Source organism: Equus caballus, chromosome 2, assembly GCF_041296265.1.
Source record: "Equus caballus isolate H_3958 breed thoroughbred chromosome 2, TB-T2T, whole genome shotgun sequence".
NCBI classification, from domain to species: domain Eukaryota; kingdom Metazoa; phylum Chordata; class Mammalia; order Perissodactyla; family Equidae; genus Equus; species Equus caballus.
In genome coordinates, this window is record NC_091685.1 from 67089168 (window position 1) to 67110263 (window position 21096).

Genomic DNA, 21096 nt, shown 5'->3' on the forward strand with positions numbered 1-21096 from the left:
TGTTAAGGAAGCAGTTGTTACTGTAAATGACACTACAACAAAATCCTCAGGCTAAAACAGCCCTGAAATAGCGTATGATCACTTATTTAAATTTATATTGTGATTATGCTTATTGTCCTAAAAGATGTGTCTATGCACATAAATAGTAATTGATTTATTTGTTTTGATGTTTATACTGTCTGGCCCTCATATTCATAATGTTATGCTACTATATTTGCTCTAGAAGTTGAAAGCATTTGTATATTAATATATTATACTAAAGACTGAGGAACAGTTACAGAAGCTTAGAGATTCATATTTTAATGTGAGCATAGCTGAAAGAAAATAAAATAAGTATTTGAATATCTGCTTATATACACTTTATGAGATATTTTTGAATAAGAAATATTAGCTTATAGGTCCTGCTTTATAGATTTGTAATATCATTATTTTCTAGATATAGAATAACTTATCCTTGCAGACAGTTTTGCAAGAATATAAAACACATAATATCATAATTGGAGAGAATCCAATAAAAACTATAACATGCACCTGTTTTACCCAGAGCAACATTGAGAAAAATAAAATGACTGAATAAAAGGCATCTTCTCTGTTTTTGACCCTCAAATCTCATCTCTAATTTTAGAAAAGCCATTTAACTATTTCTAAACTGAATTTCATCTTTAATAAATGTCAAGATTTAACAATAAATTTGATTTTAATGTCTATAAAAATAAAATATAATTTTACTTGAAATTGCTTTCAGGTTTTGTCAGCCTCTAAGTGTTCTAAGAAAATATGAAATTTTAACATAACCTAGGTGCAGAGTGTAAGATTTGGAGGAAAAATTATGTTTCCATGTCGTGGGATCTTAGGTCTTATGTAATACATGAACTTCAAGTCCTGTTGAACTAACTATCTGTTGAGAGAAATGGTAGATCATGCTAACTCATTAAAGTCACTGTGAGACAGAGTATCTTCTACATACTATAAATTAGAATAAGACGAGAAAACTCCTCACATCGTTACTCACCACAGGTATTTACATAAAGTAAAGAACAAAAAATCAAGAGCAATGACCAAGATGGACCTACTCAGCATTTATTTTTAAAAGCGTGTGACCAAGCTGAGACCCTTTTACCACAAGTATGGAAAACTGGTGTGCAGACCATAGGTGACCACCAGAAGGCCATTGTTTAGGGGAAGAGCAGCAACAGCAATGTCAACATTCACAGCCAAGACTGGATGTGGATTACGATAAATTTCACTTCATACTGCAGAAAAGTTAAGACATTCAAGTAAAGTGTTTGTATGTACTTTCCTTTGGGGGAAAAAATCATGTAGCACGATGAGTTATTGGGATATGAAGATATTTGGAAAAGTGGGGGAATAATGTTTCCCATGATTTCTTTCTACATTAAACACCAGAGAACTTAGCTTTGAATTCAAGGTGCTTGGAAATACAATTTAGTTATTCTAAACATCTACATTCTTTTTCTTAATTTATATGGCTAAAGCAAAGAGAAACAACTGCTCACTTTAGATTTTCATATTCTCTGGTGTACAGAAAATTCTTAGATACGGGTGGTGATTTTTTTTTTTTGTCTCCTGATTTCTCTCTCAAAGGGGCAAATAAATAAGATTAATTATTTGCTGAAGTAAACCTTTGTTTCTTAGGCCTCATTAGACTGGCAATAAGAGAAGATTAAAAATACGCCCACAAAGTAAAATTTCTCCAGCACTATGTGTTCTTATTTATACTTCAGGAAATCCAACCTCGCTCAATTTCTTCCTGGATAATTTTGAGAGGTTCCTGGAAGTGTCACACCCAACACTTCAAGAAGTTAATTGTCTGTAGGACTACTGCATGACTTTTAGCACTTTTTTTTTCTTTTGCTCACTGCATATTACAGTTATTGCTATTCCCCAAATGTTAACTGTGCTAAAAGTACTCACTAGAGATACAACTGCATCTGCCACTGTCACACATTCAAATGTCTGCCCTGGGGGCTGACCTTGGTGCTAACATCTGCACAAGTTATTGCTGACTACAACTGCTGAGGACCCCACAGATCAGGCGAGGAATGCTGCCAAATTGGCCACCGTTGTCTCATCAATCAGCACAAATGTTGTCTCTGATCTGTGTTCTCAATATTTCAATATCCCATATTATACAAAAACATCTATTTCTCTTCTCTCTGCCTTTGTCTGTCTTTCTGTCTGTCTATCTCTCTCTGTGTTTTTCACTCTCTCTTTCTTGCATCTTAGGACACAGGGAAATGCAAGTGGGAAGTCAAAGGAAGTATTTACCTCTTGGACCTCACCTTAGAGGAGGAGAGACAGAAAATAAGTAAATAAATACATAATTATTACGTATGAAGGAAATAAACTGGGCGATATAATAGAGAGTAACAGATGTGGTGGCTGCTTTACATAGGATGGTCAGGGAAGCCTTCTCAGGGGAGCATTTAACCTGAGAGATGAAGGAAAAGAGGAGTTAACCATGCAGAGAATTGAATATTCCATTTAGATGCAAAAGCAAATTTAAATTCTTTAGGCAAGAGATAGCTAAGTATACTGAGGAATTGAAATGGAGCTCATTTATCATTTAGTTTATATGACGACTCTACCTTAAAAAAATTATTTTTTCCGTAGTATTCACTTATATATATATTGAAATGCCTTAGATATGCCTATAACTTAAAATGAATATTATTTAGGCTCAAGTGAAGTCCTTTCTACAGACCAAAATATGCAGTAATTAAAAAGGCCAAGAAATCTTCAAAGTTGTGAAAACCTAAAAATCTAAGATCAGGTTAGGCTTTTAAAGTACTTTAAAATAGAACTATAAGAAACTTCCGGTTTCTGGTCCAGCAAGTGAGAAGCTTGGAAGTTGCCACTCCATCCTACCAACAAATGAAAAGCTGAACAAACTGAAAAATCAACAATTCTTCTTGGATACATAAGAGAGAAGGGAGGTCACAAGGCAAACCAATGCTTCCGAAATTGGAAGACCAACAGGCAAATACAAAGAATCCCAACTCGCTAGAGCAGAAACCATCACAGAAACCAGTGCCAGGGAAATGAAATCTGACCTGTAAATGATGAATTGCTAGAGGTTCCATGTGGCTAAGTCTGACAGATTAAACTCCAGGGAACCAAGAATCATAAGAGAGCCCTTACACTTCTGTGAATTTTACCTCCTGGAACTATATCAGGTTCTCACAATGACCATTTTGACACACACCAGAGCATTCTGTTCTTCTTAACAAAGTGCGCCCTTAGGAGAAACTACTTAACAAGAGCCTAAACTTCTGGGGTTTTGTCAGAGCCTAACTGACCTAAGGGAAGAGAAATATCCAACTCCAGCCCATTATAGCCATCCTGTACCACCTAAGGGATGAAAAAAACTGAGAAATACTTGTGAAGTCCAGATGCACAGGCTCATTCAAAGACTGAGACCTAATCATAAGGACTATGGAACACCTCCTCTTCTCCTACACCATATGATCACATTACCAAAGGCTTATTTACAGCATTTCTACTATTGCAACTGAATCCATTATTTTAGTCAGAAAATTCAACACACTTCTATGAGAAATAGATGGGTTCAGCGGGGAGAAAATCAGTAAGGACACAGCTGAACTCAATAACACTATAAATCAATTGGATATAATGGACATCTATAGACTACTTCATCCAACATCAGCAGAATACACATTCTTCTCAAGTTCACATGGAGCAATCCCCAGGATAGACCACATTCTTGGCTATAAAACACACTTCAACCTATTTAAAATAATAGAAATCATTCAATCAATGTCTGCTCTGGAACACAATGGAATTAAACTAGAAATCAGTAACAGAATGATAGCCACAAAATCCCAAAATATATAGAGATTAAATAACATACTTCTAAACAACACATAGATCAAGGAAGAAATCTCAACAGGAATTGAAAATATTTTGAACTAAATAAAAATAAAAATACAATTTATCAAAATTGATGAGATCCAGCAAAGCAGTGATTACAGGGAAAATTATAATGTCGAATGAATACTTTAGAAAAGAAGAAAGATCTAAAATCAATATCCTAAGCTTCCACCTTAGGAAACTAGAACAATAAGAGGAAATTATAGCCAAAGTAAGCAAGATAAAAACAATAATAAAAATTAGAACAGAAATCAATGAAATTGAAACAGTAAGTGAATGGATAAATAAACCATGTTACATTCAAACAATGGACTATTATTCAGTGCTAAAAAGAAATGAGCTATCAAACCAAGAAAAGACTGGGAGGAAACTTAAATGCATATTACTAAGAGAAAGAAGCCAATCTGAAAAGGCCACATACTGTATGATTCTAACCATATGATGTTCTGAAAAAGGCAAAATTATGGAGACAATAAAAAGATCAGTGGTTGCTAAGGGTTAGTGGGGAGGGAAGGATGAATAAGTGGAGCACAGAGGATATTTTGGGGCAGTAACTATTCTGCATTCTACTGTAATAGATACACGTTTTTGCACATTTGTCTAAACCCATAGAATGCAGATGACCTAGAGTGAACCCCAGTGTAAAGTATGTACTTTGGGTGATAATGGTGTTCAAATGCAGGCTCATCAATTGTAACAAATGTACCAGTTTGGGCATGTTGATAATGGGGGAGGCTATGCATGTGTAGTGGCAGGGGGCTTATGGGAAATCTCTGTGCCCTCTGCTCAACTTTGCTGTGAACCTAAAGCTGCTCTAAAAATAAAGCCTATTAAATAATAATAAAAAAAATAGAACCATAAGCACTCATGTTTGCTAGACATCAAGCTAATTTAAGAAATCAGGGTCAAAGTATTACAACAAATCTGAAAAACATTATGCTAATAAAACAAATTAGTCACAAAAGCCCACATGGTATACGATTCCATTTACATGAACTGTCTAGAATAGGGTAATCTATGGAAACAGAAAGTAGATTAGTGGTTCCCAGGCGCTGGAGCAGGGAAAATGGGAAGTGACTATTAATGGGTATGGGTTTTCTTGGTGGGGAAGGGAGTACGGTTAAAATGTCCTAAAATCAGATACTGATAATGGTTGGACAGTTATATGAATATACTTAAAAACCACTGAAATGTACATTCTTAAAGGGTGAATTTTTATGGTACAAATGTAAATTATATCTCAATACAGCTATTATTTTCAAAGTTAATAAAATATAAATATCTTTAAACATTGATATGTTGTTTTACAAGTGTAACAATAAAATAGTAATAGAGTTACAAACTTTTCAATTAATAACAATGGAAGTTTCAAGAGGAATTCTAAAGAAGTCAGACTTTTTTAAAGTTTGAAGAGCAAAGGAAAATACATGAAGCAGATTATAAATTTTATCCTATAGATGAGTAATTAAAACTAAGCAAGGACTTTGCCCAAGGTAACAAAGAGATTAAGTGCCAATGCTGAGACTTGAATGCAGTCCAGTTACACTTAATGTTAAAAAATATTTTTTTGGTCTTCAAGTTTTCTTAAAATTCTGGTGTCTCAGCAAATAAATATCTCTCTCACAGTAAATCATATTTGTAGGACACAAATAGTACAAAATTTCTAAGATGTTAAGTATTCATCTTTTTAAAATATTTAAACTTTTAACATTTTTCCTTCGAGGAATAAGAAAGAGAAAATGCATATTAAATATTCCATATAATTAAAATTTCAAAAATTTCCAGAAGATGACTAATAAAAATGTTTTGCAAACAAAGAGAATACTAATCCTTGTGACCACAGATTGGAAACTGCTACTGTGAAAAGATATTCTAATATATGCCACTCAAAAGAATTTTCTAGAAGGTTTTAATTTAAAAGGAGAGAATAGGAAATTTCCTATTGCAAACAAAATACGCAACAATGGACTTAACCATTAGATTAATTGGTCTTATCCTTGCGAGACATTTGGTGCTGTCCAAAATGTCCACAATACGTTTGGTCCAAGCCAAAAAGTCCCTAACATTTGGTTCTATATAAAACATCCATGATTATGTCAAAGACCTTTTGGCATGGACCAGATGTCTTCATGGATGTTTAGACAGGACCAAATATGACCAGATATCAAGGAGCTTTTGACATGAACGAAATGTCTGATGGGCGTTTTGGACAGGATCAAATACACGGTCCTGCAAATATCAAGGACCTTTTGGCATGGACCAAATGCCTTATGGACGAAATGTCTTACAGATCAAATGTCTTATGGACATTCTGGACAGGACCAGATGTCTGCTAATCAATCTTGTATCATGTATATTTTCATTAGCACTCTGTAACTTCTATCTTAGCTCACAGTCTTGGAACAATTGGTATGATGATTAAATTTAACTTTGCTAGTGTGTTTGTTCTAAAATTGTGCCTCAGGATTTCATTTGCAGTCATTAATTACAAACAGAGTTTACCATCTCTGATTATATAAGTTAGCTTTTTTTTAAAAGTCCTGTTCATGAAATATTTCCATATTTTTTCTATTGGGTTGTCAATTTTTATTATTCTTGTTTTTTATAGGAAATATTCTGCCTACTAATATTTTGGCTATTATATTATTATGCTATTTTTAAGGAAATATCTTGCCTACCAATATTTTTCTAATATAGTATAATAATGTATTATATTACTAAATTTGTCTAATATAAAATTCAAAACATTTGGTTTTCATGATCACCTATTTTATTTTCCACATTGACTATTTTTTTTACATGTATTCTTTCCATCTACATTTATGAGATTCGTTCATTTGTTCATTCCAACTTCATTAGTTGTATCTTATATTATTAATTTTCAGCATTTATTTTACGACTATTTAAGGATACACATTTCAAACGAATCATCCATTTAGCCGCTTTAATATGTAGTATTTTTATTAGTTTTAATTGTTTTCTGATTTGCAATATATAATAATATATGTAATATTTTATTACATTTTATATTTTATATGTAATTTTATATGCAATAATTTATATATAAATATATATTTATTTTATATATTTTAATAATTAAATATAATTATTTAATGATTAAATATAATATATTTATATTATATATGATATAAATATATTTATACTATATTTTATATATATATGTATATATATATATATATGCTTGCATCTGTATTAAAGTGGTTAAAGTTATGTGAACTCCGCTTCGGCAGCCTGGGTTTGCGGGTTCAGATCCCAGGCATGAACTTAATCCATTCACCAGCCATGCTATGATGGTGTTCTTATATAAAGTGGAGGAATATTGGCAATGGATGTTAGCTCAGGGTGAATCTTCCTCAGCAAAAAAGCAAAAACAACCAAACAAACAAAAAACATGAACAAGATTATGTATACCTGCTCTTGAGAGCAGAAATTAAGATAATATGTAAAGTATCCAATACAGTAATTATGTAAATATTATCACTTAAATCCTATTCACTCCACTTTTCCTGCTTCTATGCTTTTGGAGATTTTTTTACCTTTCTCCTATGAAGTTTTGCCCTATAATTACCACACATTCAAATTCTAAAAATGAGCTATGAACTGGTTTCAAAGCTTTGCTAAATAATTCTAACTCTATGAACATTTTTTAATCTTCTCATGCTTTTCAGTTTGAAGTAATGCATTTGAATTCCCATAGCATTTCTCTTTGCTTCCTTCAATACTTCCATTCTATGAGATACTGCGAATATTCATGTGCATCTTACAATTATATAGATTATAATTCCTCTAGGACTAGTTTTGTTTCTCATTCACATGTGCATCCCAGGAAGCACCTAATATTGTGCATATTATAAACTCTGTATTTTTTGATAAATACGCTGTTTGAGGAAATAATTTGGAGGAAATTTTACAAGTTTCGCCTACTTGGTACCAAACGTTCACAGAAAGAGTGAACTATTCAGTCAACTAAGTGCTTCAAATATCCCACTATTTGAAGTCATTTAGGGAATTATGACAAATTATCACCACAACTTGGAGAAAAGAGATGACAGTCTGAAAGTTAAAATAGTGAAAGTCATTGTATACTGGATAATATTAATCTAATTATAAATAAGGCACTGTCAGAGTGAACTGAGGGCACACATATAAACTTCAAGGTTATATTTATTTACTTATATTTTTAAAATTCTTTTATTGAGGTCATATTGGTTTATAACATTCTGTAATTTCAAGTGTATATTACCATATATCGGTTTCTGTATAGACTGCATCGTGCTCACCACCAATAGTCTAATTTTTATCCATCACTATACATATGTGCATTTTTACCACTTTTGCCCACCTATCCACCCTCTTCCCCTCTGATAACCAGTAATCTGTTCTTTTTATCCATATGTTTGTTTATCTCCCACATACGAGTGAAATCACGGAGTGTTTGTCTTTCTCTACCTGGCTTATTTCATTTAACATAATACCCTCGAGGTCCATCTATGTTGTTGCAAATAGGATGATTTTTGTCTTTGTTTATGGCTGAGTAGTATTCCATTGTATATATACAACACATCTTCTTTATCCATTCATCAGATGATTGGCACTTGTGTGGCTTCCACATCTTGGGTATTGTGAATAATGCTGCAATGAGCATAGGAGTGCATAAATCTCTTTGTATTATTGATTTCATGTTCTTTGGATAAATACCCAGTAGTGGGATAGCTTGATCACATGGTAGTTCTATTATTACTTTTTTGAGAAATCTCCATACTGTTTTCCATAGTCGCTGCCCCACTTTGCATTCTTACCAGCAGTGTATGAGGGTTCCCTTTTCTCCACATGCTCTCTAACATTTGTTATTTTTTGTCTTGGTAATTATAGCCATTCTAACAGGTATAAGGTGATATCTTAGTATAGTTTTGATTTGCATTTTTCCCTGACGATTAGTGTTGTTGAACATCTTTCCATGTGCCTGTTGGCCATCTGTATATTTTCTTTGGAAAAACGTCTATTCATATCCTCTGTCAATTTTTAGATTGAGTTGTTTGTTTTTTTGTTGTTGAGTTGTATGAGTTCTTCATATATCTTAAAATTAACCCATTGTCAGATATATGATTTTCAAAAATTTTCTCCCAGTTAGTGCGTTATCTTTTTGTTTTGTTCATGGTTTCCTTTGCCTTGCAGAAGCTTTTTAGTCTGATGTAGTCCCATTTATTTATTTTTTCTTTTGTTTTCTTTTCCTGAGTAGACATGGCATTTGAAAAGATGCTGCTAAGACTGATTCAAAGAAGATTTAACATCTATTCTTCTCAAACTATTCTAAAACATTGAAGAAGATGAAACACTTCTTAACTCATTCTATGAGGCCAACATTACCCTGATACCAAAAGCAGTTAAGGGCAGCATAAAGAAGGAAAATTACAGGCCAATATCACTGATTAACATAGATGCAAAAGTTGTCAATGAAATATTGGCAAATCAAATACAGCAAGACATTAAAAGGATCATACACCATGATCAACTGGGATCTATACCAGAGACACAGGGATGGTTCAGCATCCACAAATCAATCAATGTGATACACCACATTAACAAAATGATCACCTCAATAGATGCAGAGATAGCATTTGACAAGATCCAATATTCACTTACAATAAAAACTCTCAATTAAATGGATATAGAAGGAAAGTACCTCAACATAACAAAGGGCATATATGACAAGCCCACAGCCAACTTAATGGTGAAAAACTGAAATCCATTCCTCTGAGAACAGGAACAAGACAAGGGTGCTCACTCTTGCCACTCTTATTCAACATAATACTGGAGGTTTTGGCTAGAGAAATTAGACAAGAAAAAGAAAAAAAGGGAACTACATTGGAAAGGAAGAAGTAGAACACTGGCTGTTTGTGGATGACATGATTTTATATATAGAACACCCTAAAGAATCCACCAGAAAACTAGTAGAAATAATCAACAACTACAGCAAAATTGCAGAGTACAAAATCAACTTACAAATGTCAGTTGCATTTTTATACACTAATAATGAACTAGTGGAAAGAGAAGTCAAGAACACAATCCAATTTGCAATAACAATAAGAAGAATAAAATATCTAGGAATAAATTTAACCAAGGAGGTGAAAGACCTATACACTGAAAACTATAAGACATTATTGGAAGAAACGGAAGATGATGTAAAGAAATGGAAAGATATTCCATGCTCATGGATAGGAAGAATAAACATAGTTAAAATGTCCTTATTTCCTAAAGCAATCCACAGATTTAATCCAATACATCAGAATCCCAATGACATTCTTCGTGGAAGTAGAACAAAGAATCTTAAAATTTATATGGAACAACAAAAGACCCCGAATAGCTAAAGTAATCCTGAGAAAAAAAGAGCAAAGCTGGATGCATCACAATCCCTGACTTCAAAATACACTACAATGCTATAGTAATCAAAACAGCGTGGTACTGGCCCAAAAACAGACACATTGATCAATGGAACAGAATTGAAAGCCCAGAAATAAAATCACACATCTATGAGCAGCTAATCTTTGACAAAGGAGCCAAGAACATACAATGGAGAAAGGAAAGTCTCTTCAATAAATGGTGCTGGGAAGACTGGACAGCCACATGCAAAAGAATGAAAGTAGACCATTACCTTATACCATACACAAATTAACTCAAAATGGATTAAATATTAGAATATAAGACCTGAAACCATAAAACTCCTAGAAGAAAATATAGGCGGTACACTCTTTGACATTGGTCTTAGCAGCATCTTTTTGAAGGTTATTTTTAGATGATCAAGGCATATGTTTAGCATGGAAAAAACACTACAATCTAAAGATCTTAAATAATTTTATAAAGAAAAATGAGTTAAATGAGATTAGTAAGGATGGACTCTAGAAAAGGGAGAACCAAAAATCAAAGAATGTTTATACATTCATTCACTCAAGAAATATGTATTGATCACTTACTATGTGCCAGACACTGTAGGCATAAAGACGCATAGTCCCCCTGCCTTCCAGGAGTATTCAAACAAAGGCAAACATCAAATTATCACTTAATCTTTGAAGGAAATAAACCACGATATAAAGGTAAAAGGAAACTTTTTGTAGAAAGAAAGAGAGAGAAATATTCATACTGTGAGTTAACGCCTGAAAAGAGACTAGACATAGGAAGCTTAAGAAGAAAAGTGTTTGAAGTAGAAAAATCATGAGACAAGAAACAGCTCATGTGACTGGTGCAAAGTCGGGGAAAAGAGAGACTAGTAAAAAGTGAAGCTAAGGAGATTATCAATGGAAAATCATTCAGAACCTTGTCAGTTGTGAAGAGGAATGTGGATTTTAATCTGTTGCAATGGAAAGGCACTGAAAGTTTTTAGGAACAAAAGTAGCATCATCTGATTTACTAAATCAAACAAACAAAAAACCCTTAATAGTCACAGTGGAGGATTGATCAAGGGGAATAAGAGGGCAAGCAAGAGGAACAATTAGGTTATTGCTGACATTCGTATGAGAAAATTTGTCGCCTGGACAAGGAAATGGAGATAAATTATTGGATATTTCTACCACTATAACAAAAAGAGAGTCGCCTGATCAGCTAACATGTCATGATTATTGTATGTAGTCTGTTCAGTAGATAGATTCTTATACAAAAAATAAATTCATTGGGCTCACATACTTGGTGATAGTATCTATCACTGACATAGGATTAATTCTCTTCTACCTGATTTGTATTCAACGAGTGACTTTCTGATTGATTCCTAAATTAAAACTTTATTTTACTTCCCAGAGAGTGTTAATTCAAAGATGAGAATATTCTAATTCTTCCAAAAGTGACATTACTTTTTGCAACCTTTTAAACCAGTATTTTGAAGTATACATAAGCTTTTGTTGAGATGCTTAGAATTACCCAACGGTACTGAATCTTATCATCTCTCAGTAAACTATTGCTAACTTCATACTGCATTAACTTCAAAAAGTAAATGTCTTGTACTAAATAACAAGTCATTTTAGCAATATCTATACAATACTATATGCTTTAGATCATTGGTAATAACCACTGAACATACGAGAAAATCTTTATCATTAGATTGATATTGATCTACTTTTCTGTAGCTTAGACAATATTTATATATTTTGAAACAATAGTGTAAATATGGCATTAAAGGTAGCTCTATGGTAGTGGACAATATACTAAACAATGAGCCAGAAGCACCCAATTCAAGTTTGATATCTTCAACTTGCTGAATATGAGGGCTTGTTTGTATGTTTAACCACTTTGGGCTACAATTAATTCTTCTGTAAAAAGAAAACATTAAATATGATGAAGATTAATATCTCATTAACCTCTTAAGTCCCATGTCTTGTATAATGTGAAATATGATCCATTAGTACAAGAAAGAAATAACAAAGCCCACAAGGAGAAAAGCAGAGATTTGGCCACGTCAGAATCCATGTTAATTTTACATGAATGGGCTAGCCAGTTAGTTATCAGCCATAGATTGCTCTTTTTTCCAAAAACACCTTCATTTACCTACTCATCCAGTCAGAACTATCATTTTCAAGAGAGTAAAATGTATAAGAATAGCTACCACAAATATGTAGATGCATGAAATTAATTTTGGCCTTATAGGAATTAAAAACAAACAAGATAAAAATCCATAGACAGGAAGTGCTGGAAAATTAACCATCAAATATTAACTAAAAGAAACAAGGCACTACAATCCACTCTTCCATTAATTTCTAATTTATTTAATCAAATTTAATCCAATACCCAGTGCACTGCAACAAGTTCATGAATTTAGCAATTATTTAAAGAAATATATTTTGTTTCTAATATGATCACTAGGGCCTTCAACAAATATTGAGTATCTACTATATGCTAGGTTCTGTGCTAAATAATGCCAATTATCCTCACTCCAGTGGAAAAGTCAGACAAATAAATGAGGAAGATGATAGCTTGTCATAAATAATTTGAAGGAAATAATCATGGTGCTATGAAAAGTGAATAATATGCGGATTCCAGGCATCCTCTTATATGACGTTGATATCCGAGAAACTGATTGACTAGATATATATTAATTTGATAAAGTATAATATTCCTACGCTTTCATGTTAATGATGAGATGAAATAGTTAAAATCATTCTACCTTTTAAGCTGTCATGTAACATAACTATCCAGATTAACCTAAACACAGAACTTTAAATATTATCTATTAATTTGCTCAGTTAAGTAAACATTTATTGGTTGTCTCCTTTGGCCAGAGGATGAATCTCAGAGTTCATTTAATTCAATTTCTTCAATACATATATATTTTTTAAAGATATATTAAGTAAAGATATTTTTAAAAGTAGATTACTTTTCTAGAGATACTCAGTAAGTGGTAAAACAAGACAAGGAATCCAAGTCTTCTTGAAATATGGTAAGTTTTGTTTTTTGATTATGTGCAGTTTTTAAAACAATTACTGCTATTCAAAGAATGACCAACTGAAAAGCATTTGTACTTAGCTTTCAAGGGATTCATTCAAAAACTGAGTTAATTAAAATTGTGTGAACCTTCTCAGGACACAAATATTCATGGGCAGAATCAATGATATTCCTTGTGAGACTTCTGAAAGTCTGTAGTTTAAATCAGAAAAACAAGATCTGAAAACAGACAGGTACAGTAATAACGTATGGAAATAAATTTAACAGTTCTTTATTTTCACTGAATGTAAATAGGCTTGTCTACTAAAGAGTAAAGAGAAAAGAGATTTTTTTTCACTGTGTCATCATTTGAGAAGGTCGGAAGATAATGCCATACTCTTCCAGTTAAATAGAGAATTACAGGATAATTGATATGTTAATTGCAGGTGGAATTTAATTAAAGAGAAAACGTTTGTGAGAAGGAGTAAGAAGATCTTCTTGGCATGTAGTTTAGTCATTGAGAAAATTAAGAGTAAAGTAAGGCTTTCAGAATAAATATCCGAGAGAGTTTTGGGGAGAGGTTAAGATTCAAGGAACGAACATTTTGATCTTGGTTGATAGTAAATAAAAACCACTACAAAGATCTAAAAGCATAAGTTTTAATTTTAAAAGATTCCATTAAATAAAAATACACACAGATTTACTTTTCCTTTCCAGTCTTCCAATCCAAGTCCCCATGTAAATGGTCATGGGGAGGGGATGGTGAGACGGATGACAGAAAAACAGATGTACCACATGACCTACCTGTCTTTCTCACTTGAACTTACTGTTAAGATATGGAAAACGTGTTAAGAAAAAAATGGTGGGTGGCCTTATGCCTCTAGTAGCCATCTCTTTAGATTTCCCACCTTCATCTTTTTAGAACCCTTATTATGACTGAAGGAAACTCAACTTAACCTAGTTAATAACGCTTCCCTACCAGAAGCTGGCCAGGGTTATGAGAGAATTCCAGAAACAGCTGATTCTCCTGTTCCTCTGGTACTCAAACACCACTCTCTCTGCTCTTCTCTAGCCCTTTGCAAGAGTCTGGGTTTACTGTTGACATTTCTATGTCGTTTCATTTCGATGCAGGGTCAAAGAGACGGAGTCATATCCTAAAGACCTTTCTTTAACTAAATTGTGCATTTTCCTGGGAGGGAACAAAGGAGGGTTCATCCAGCGCAACTGTGCTACCTAGTCCACAAAAGCCTCTGACTCTTCTTAGCTCTTAGCCCTGAAGCTTCCTTTCTGCAACTCCCTCCAGTCGCGGTTTAGGCTCTGCATCAGTCGCTCACTGCTTTTTTTTTTTTTTTTTTTTAAGGGTGAAGCGCTAAGCACCGCCTACCGTCATGAATGGTCTGTCACTCTGTCCCTCTGTACAGTCGTGATTGGCGGGCAAGACAGCATCGTTGACCCCGCCCCCTCTTCCCTTTGCCGCGCTGGCTATCTCAGATTTTACCCAAAGGTGGAGAGCGGGATCCGGACGGGTGGCGCTTGGAGCAGGTGAAGAAGCATCGTTGTTCCAGCTGTGACTTCTGTCCTTTCTCCAGTCGTGAGTCGGAGTCAAGAAAAGACAAGCATTCTTCTTTTGCGGCTAGGGCTCCAGTGAACTGTTGCCCAGAACCTAGGCACTTCGGACATTTCATCTCACTCCTTATTCCGCTTTCACTGTATAAATCATCTTCACACTTGTAACCCTGTGAATCTCCGGTCTGCTCAATGCTCAGAGAAGGGGTCAAACGGGAATTTCACGTGTTTGAAAGAGAGGATCGTCACGGACTGCAGGGAGCTGTCTAAGGTGCTGAAGCTTTCCAGGCGTCTGTCTCCATCACCACACGGAGTAGATTGCACATTTTCATTCCTGGCTTTCTCCTTCCCCATGCCTTGGATAAGACTAATTTCAGGATCGTGAATATCTCGTCGTATCATGGCCCACGTGAGACATTTTCGAACATTAGTTTCGGGATTTTACTTCTGGGAAGCAGCACTGCTACTCAGGTGAGTCCACTTGTGTTTAACAGAGAACTCATTAAAGCCTGTGTACTAGCTTGCAACCACTGGTTATTGATGAAGCCAAGAATGCAATTAGAAATTGATTTGTTGAAAGTATCCCTTAAATCGTATTGTTTTCTGTCTAAACCCATCTATCAGGGTATTTTTTTGAGACCTCTGAAAACACGTAACTTTGCTCTATTTTCACTAATTAGTGCATTTTAGTAGCTGGCATTTCATATTATTTGCAGCTGAGAATTACCCGAGAAAAATTATTTCCAAAGCCTAGATTTCCTTTCTCAAGTTGCTTTTAGAGTTTTATTTTTCTAAGTGAATTATAAATTCTGGGTGTTATTCTCTTTTTGAAAGTTACAAAGCATTTAGTAATTAGAAATGGAGCATTATTAACTTTTTAAAAGGCAAAAACTCTAGAACATACGCATGTACTGATCAGAGAAATTCTGAACATTGTTTACATATCCAGAATTTAAGTTAAATAAATATGAAAATAAAGGCCTTGGAAGTACTTAGTTCAGGTAATACATGGAGGGAAAATAATAAATAAATCATTAGATACATTCTATGTCAAGAATAATCCTTTTGGAGAAAGTAAAATTATATGAAACCTATTGAAGAATAAAATTGTTCTATGACATGTCATTTCTTTATCATGTTGAGTCATATTTGGTAGACTTGTTTTTTTCTTTTTGATTAATTTAAAGAAGAGAAGACAGACTAGGCAAAAGATCAGAAAATTTAACCCCTATTCTTAACCAAACAAAGTATAAGCAAAATTCTGCTCATATAGATTTTTGAGCCACAAAGTAAATTTTATGTCACTATTATAATTACCTTAAAGTTTCCATTTTTATGGCTCACAAGCTTTTCAAGAGGATTGAAATCAAATAAGTAGAGTAAGTTATAAGAATGTTGACTTCTATTTGAAGTATACAAACATTCTTTTCTGGGTTGCTAGGTCAGTTTTTCATCTTTAGACGTGCTAAACATAGCATATCTCATAAAAACTCACTTACAGAAAGTTATATTATTTTGATATGCCTGTATTAACAGGAACTAGTTGTGAAGATTATTACATTTCTGAAATTATTGATTTTTTTCTGAAGGGATTGAACTATTATAAACCAGAATATTTTCAGTGAAAAGTATTTTAATATGACAGTAAATTTTTATAACTTTGTAATTGTCACAAATTTTACATGTAGTGATCAAAAGAAAGAGTTAAGAGCTTTTATAGTTGCGAAAATTTCATTAAAAGGAGAAAAAAATTCATGTTATAAGAGAATTTGACCACTTTACTGTAATTATTTCTTAGTATCTTAGATGATAACATACATATTTATTTTTAAAAGATATCAAAATAGCTTCGTTGACAGACACTTAGTTTTAGGAAGTTTAATATCAGTAGCTGAGACATTTTGGTCAATGAAGTCAAGTTTGTGTAATGACAATTTACCATGATATTTGCTATAATCTTAGATATATAATATAATCTTAGATAGATTATGTAATCTTCACCACTCAATCCTCTGATTTTTATGTAATTTTATTGAAATTCACAAAAATTTTATTTCAAATTGATGATCATAATTATAAGAATTTACCTTCATTAATATTAAATAACTTTAGTTAAAAATGCATTTTATGAATAATCCAAAAATTTAATCCCTTAAACAACACATACCCAATATAGAAGTTTGTGCGATACATATCTCCTTCACTGTCAAGTTTAGCTTTCTTCTTTCATAAATCGAGTAAGACTTTTCTCTATCTTAGGCTAGTCTTAGATGAGAGTAACTCATCACTTGATGAAGAACTTAATCGTATGTAAAGAAATTAAATATTTTTATTTTCGATGATGGCCCTTGAAAGACAATTTTCTACAGTAAAGAAAGTGAAGCTCCCTCTACTGGAAATATTTGGTAAAATAAATATCTTTATGAAAACTATTCTTTACTTACTAAGTCTATTTGTGATGTATTGAGCAAAAAGGAAATACGTAAAGTAAGAAATAAAGATAAAAAAGTATTTAGTGTTAATTGATAAATATATCTTTCTAATTTAAAAATATTATTTCTAAGGCAATTTGGAGTCAGGAACAGCAGTCAGAAACCATAGACATTTATAATTAATTTGCTAGTATAAGCTTTTTTTCATAGACTGTAAAGATTTAAAAATTTTTTATTGAGATACAACATGCAGAGAAAAGTGCACAAATAAGATTCCATATAAAGTTTTGCAAAGGTAACACACCCATGTAAAAAGCCCATGGATCAAAAAGTAGAATTGTCATGGATAAAGAGGGCAGATTAGTGGTTACCAGAAGGGAAGGGGTTTGGGGGCTGGGCAAAAAGGATAAAGGGGCACATATGTATGGTGATGCACAAAAATTAGACTACTGGGGATGAACAAGATGAAGCGTTTTCAGAAATTGATAAAGAATAATGTACACCCAAAACTATACAATGTTATAAACCATTATGATAGCAATAAAATTACTTGAAAAAAAAGAATTGTCAATATCATGGAAGCACTCACCCCACCCCCTCCCACCACCATTTCACTTTCCAGGCACTACTTTGCCCAAAGATAATCACTATCTTGACTTATAGAACAATAAATATGTTTTTCTTACTTCTGAACTTTAAGTACTCATTTGAGCGTACTTTATTTTTATGAACATTATATTTATGTGATTTATCCATATCGTTGCCTGCAACAATAGCTTTTTAATTCTCATTGCTGTACGATATTCCATTATATGAAGACATCACAATTTATCCATTGTCCTGTTGAGGAATATTTGGGTATTTTTTATGTTTTGGCGATGCTGCTATGAACATCCTTGAACATGTCTTTTTGCAAATACACATGAATGCATGTAGATACACGCATTTGGAGACTGTGTGGATTGGGTCCAAGATTTTCTCTAGGAGAGGAATTGCTGAATCACAGAGTGTGTATGAGTATGTTTAGTCTTAGTAGATACTGCAAGTTTTCCAAAGTAGTAGGACCTATTTACACTCTTTGTAGCAATTTATGAGAGTTCTTGTTGCTTCTACTAGCACAAAATTTGATCAGTGTAATATCATTATGCAATTTCTAGCATTTTCTTAGACTATTATTGTAAGCCTGCAGATGATATTTTATTTCTCTTATCTTGGCATAATTTCTACTTTTTAGTAAGTGAGTTTTATTAAGGCAAAAACAGCAGAACAAAAATATTTACTACTATAACACAATTGGAAGATTTCATTATTAGAATATGTCAGGTACAAGAAATGTAAAGAGGAATTATTAAACACAAGTGAGAAAATTTCATAAACAGACATAAGAAATATGAATTTCTAAGTTTTTGAAAGTTTCACACTTTGCTCAGATGTTGCTGTTTTTTGAAACAATTCTTCCATGGCTTTTGGTTTCTAGTTCTCATATTAATAAAATAAAGAGCAAAACAGCAGTGTTCAGCTTTTTTTGAAATGAAGACAGGTGAGGATTATGAAGAGCTTGCAGAACAAATTCCAAAAGCAGGGGAACAAAATATTTTGTTTAAATCGATTATTTTCATAACATACAATTTTACTTTTCAGCTTTACAGTTTGATACCAACACAGACTTGCTACTTGAGCAAATTATGGTACACTGTGTCAAAAATTGAATGTGTGAATTTGAGACTACATGGTAATCACAAATAAAATGTTTTCTTGGTTTACTTCAAAGCCTAAGTAAAACATTTTGGCATAGAATTTCTGGATTTTGCCTTTGGTATGTTTTGGAGGATGAGGAAAATCCTTTTTAATGTTGGCTCCGTTTTCTTATGTAAGATATTGAAGAGAAAAATACTTAAAGGAATAAACTTACTATTAAGATGGTTGCTTATATGCAGCTACAGTAGCAGGATTCTATATAGCTTTTTAAAAATTATGCTACACATAATATGTGCTTCTTCCCTTTGTATCTATTAATAATCATACATTTTCCCAAGTATAGAAGAATTATGGCCCAGTTTTCTAGTCAATGCCTCAAGCAGTTTGCCCTGGAGATTCAGAAAACAACTTACAAAATATTTCCTCTTCTGTATTATTCTCTCCCTTAACCACACAACTATGCACTGAAGTGAGTCAATCAACAAATATATGTTTAATGTACAATGTTGAGCAATTCAAGAAGATTTCTTCACCAAATTCTATGCACAGCCTTTTGTGCTAGGTACAATTTGGCTATGGATGATTGGGAAACTACCACCTTTCCCATTATGGAACTTAAAATCCAGCAGGGGAGAAAATACAGAGGGCCAAGTGACAAAAGGAAAACACAAACAGTAATGTTGTAGGGAATGTGGGATAGGGAAGCAATCCAGAAGGCTTGGTCTTTTGCTGGATCTTGTAAGATGCTTGTTGAGAAGAAATGAGATATAAAGAAAATAGTCTATGCAAAAAGAATGGTATAGGCATAGAGTATATGTAAGGAATGGTGATGGTCAAATTCAGTTGAAGGAATTCCAACTTGCTGTTTTAAATCATATTCTACTACCAACAACTATTGACCAGCTACAATAATCAACCTGCAGAAATATGAAGGAGTGACAGCTTCCTTTCACAATGGAACACTAATAAAATTTAGAAGTAAATAATTTAATTATTACTGGAGAGTTGTCATTTACAGGAATGGTCTTGTAACTTGGCTCAAAATACCTCTATAGATCCCTCTCTTTCAGAAGTAGAGTTTACCTCAAAATTAAAATTAATCATAGATCACTAATATAATTAGGGATAGTAAGAACTATGTAAACAAACAATAATAAGAAAACTATAAGAAGAAAAAGATAATCTGCTTGTTTTAGAATTTGGCGACCATGTTGAACTTTTCGTCAAAATATGATCTCGTTAAAGGAAGGAAATCAGGTAGAGGATTTAGATTGTTGGAAGAAAAGAGGGCACTGAACTTTGTTTGGGGGGTTTTGAGTTTGAGACGATAGCAGTAGATCTTGGTGTCCTGCTTTCAACTGGGAATGCAGATACAATGCCTGAACCGTAGATTTTCCAGTCAAAGTGTTATGAAAGTGATCATACTGTCTGCAAAGAAGAAAGAATAGAGAAAATATTTTTATGCAACGAGGGAAAAATATTTTAGAATAGGGCGTGGAGAAGTGTGCAGAGAGCCCTAAGCTAAACTGTGGAGTTGAGACTGTTTATAACCAAGTGACAAAGTCACAGATTTATCACAGTTTTACACTGTTGATCACAAGGACCTATTCTTATGAATAATATATATCTTTCTATGACTTTTCTATAGATCCTTCCAATGCTTTAATTTCAATTAATCTCATAAACTAGTCCACAATCAGAGACAATATATTTTAGCCACTTAAGTTTTCTCAGGCGATTTTTTTAGGGAATTATTTTAGAGAAGGTACATCTTTTACTTTTCCTTACTTCCTAAAGCATATATAGTGGCTCTCCCACCAGACCTGTCTCTTATGCTTCTCCATATGATTATAATCATACTTGGGTTAACAGTACTTAATGAAAATAAATTCATGCTTAGGTAAATATCTATGTGGAAACATGGATTGTTTGTCTTTCTCCACTAGGAGAATAGTATAGCTCTAGCTTTGTCTTGCTTGGCAGAGTTGGCCAGGAAGACAACCAAGTGAGTCACCTTCTGAGAACTGGTTCTGGAGTGAAGGCAGGAACACCAAGACGGGAC

General features: G+C 33.3%; 1 protein-coding gene and 1 long non-coding RNA gene across 3 annotated transcripts in view; one reads left to right on the forward strand and one right to left on the reverse strand.

Moving 5' to 3' along the window:
- The window catches only part of LOC138923276 (uncharacterized), an 83216-nt gene that overhangs the window by 34846 nt on the left and 27274 nt on the right, over positions 1-21096 (reverse strand). The gene's annotated exons all lie outside the window — the stretch shown is intronic.
- GLRA3 (glycine receptor alpha 3) overlaps positions 14724-21096 on the forward strand; it is a 184456-nt gene continuing 178083 nt past the window's right edge. For both annotated transcript variants that reach the window (XM_001498316.5, XM_014737750.3), the window contains exon 1: positions 14724-15375. In XM_001498316.5, the coding sequence (XP_001498366.4) occupies positions 15305-15375 (71 nt within the window). In that variant the 5' untranslated portion in view covers positions 14724-15304. The remainder of the gene's footprint in view (positions 15376-21096) is intronic.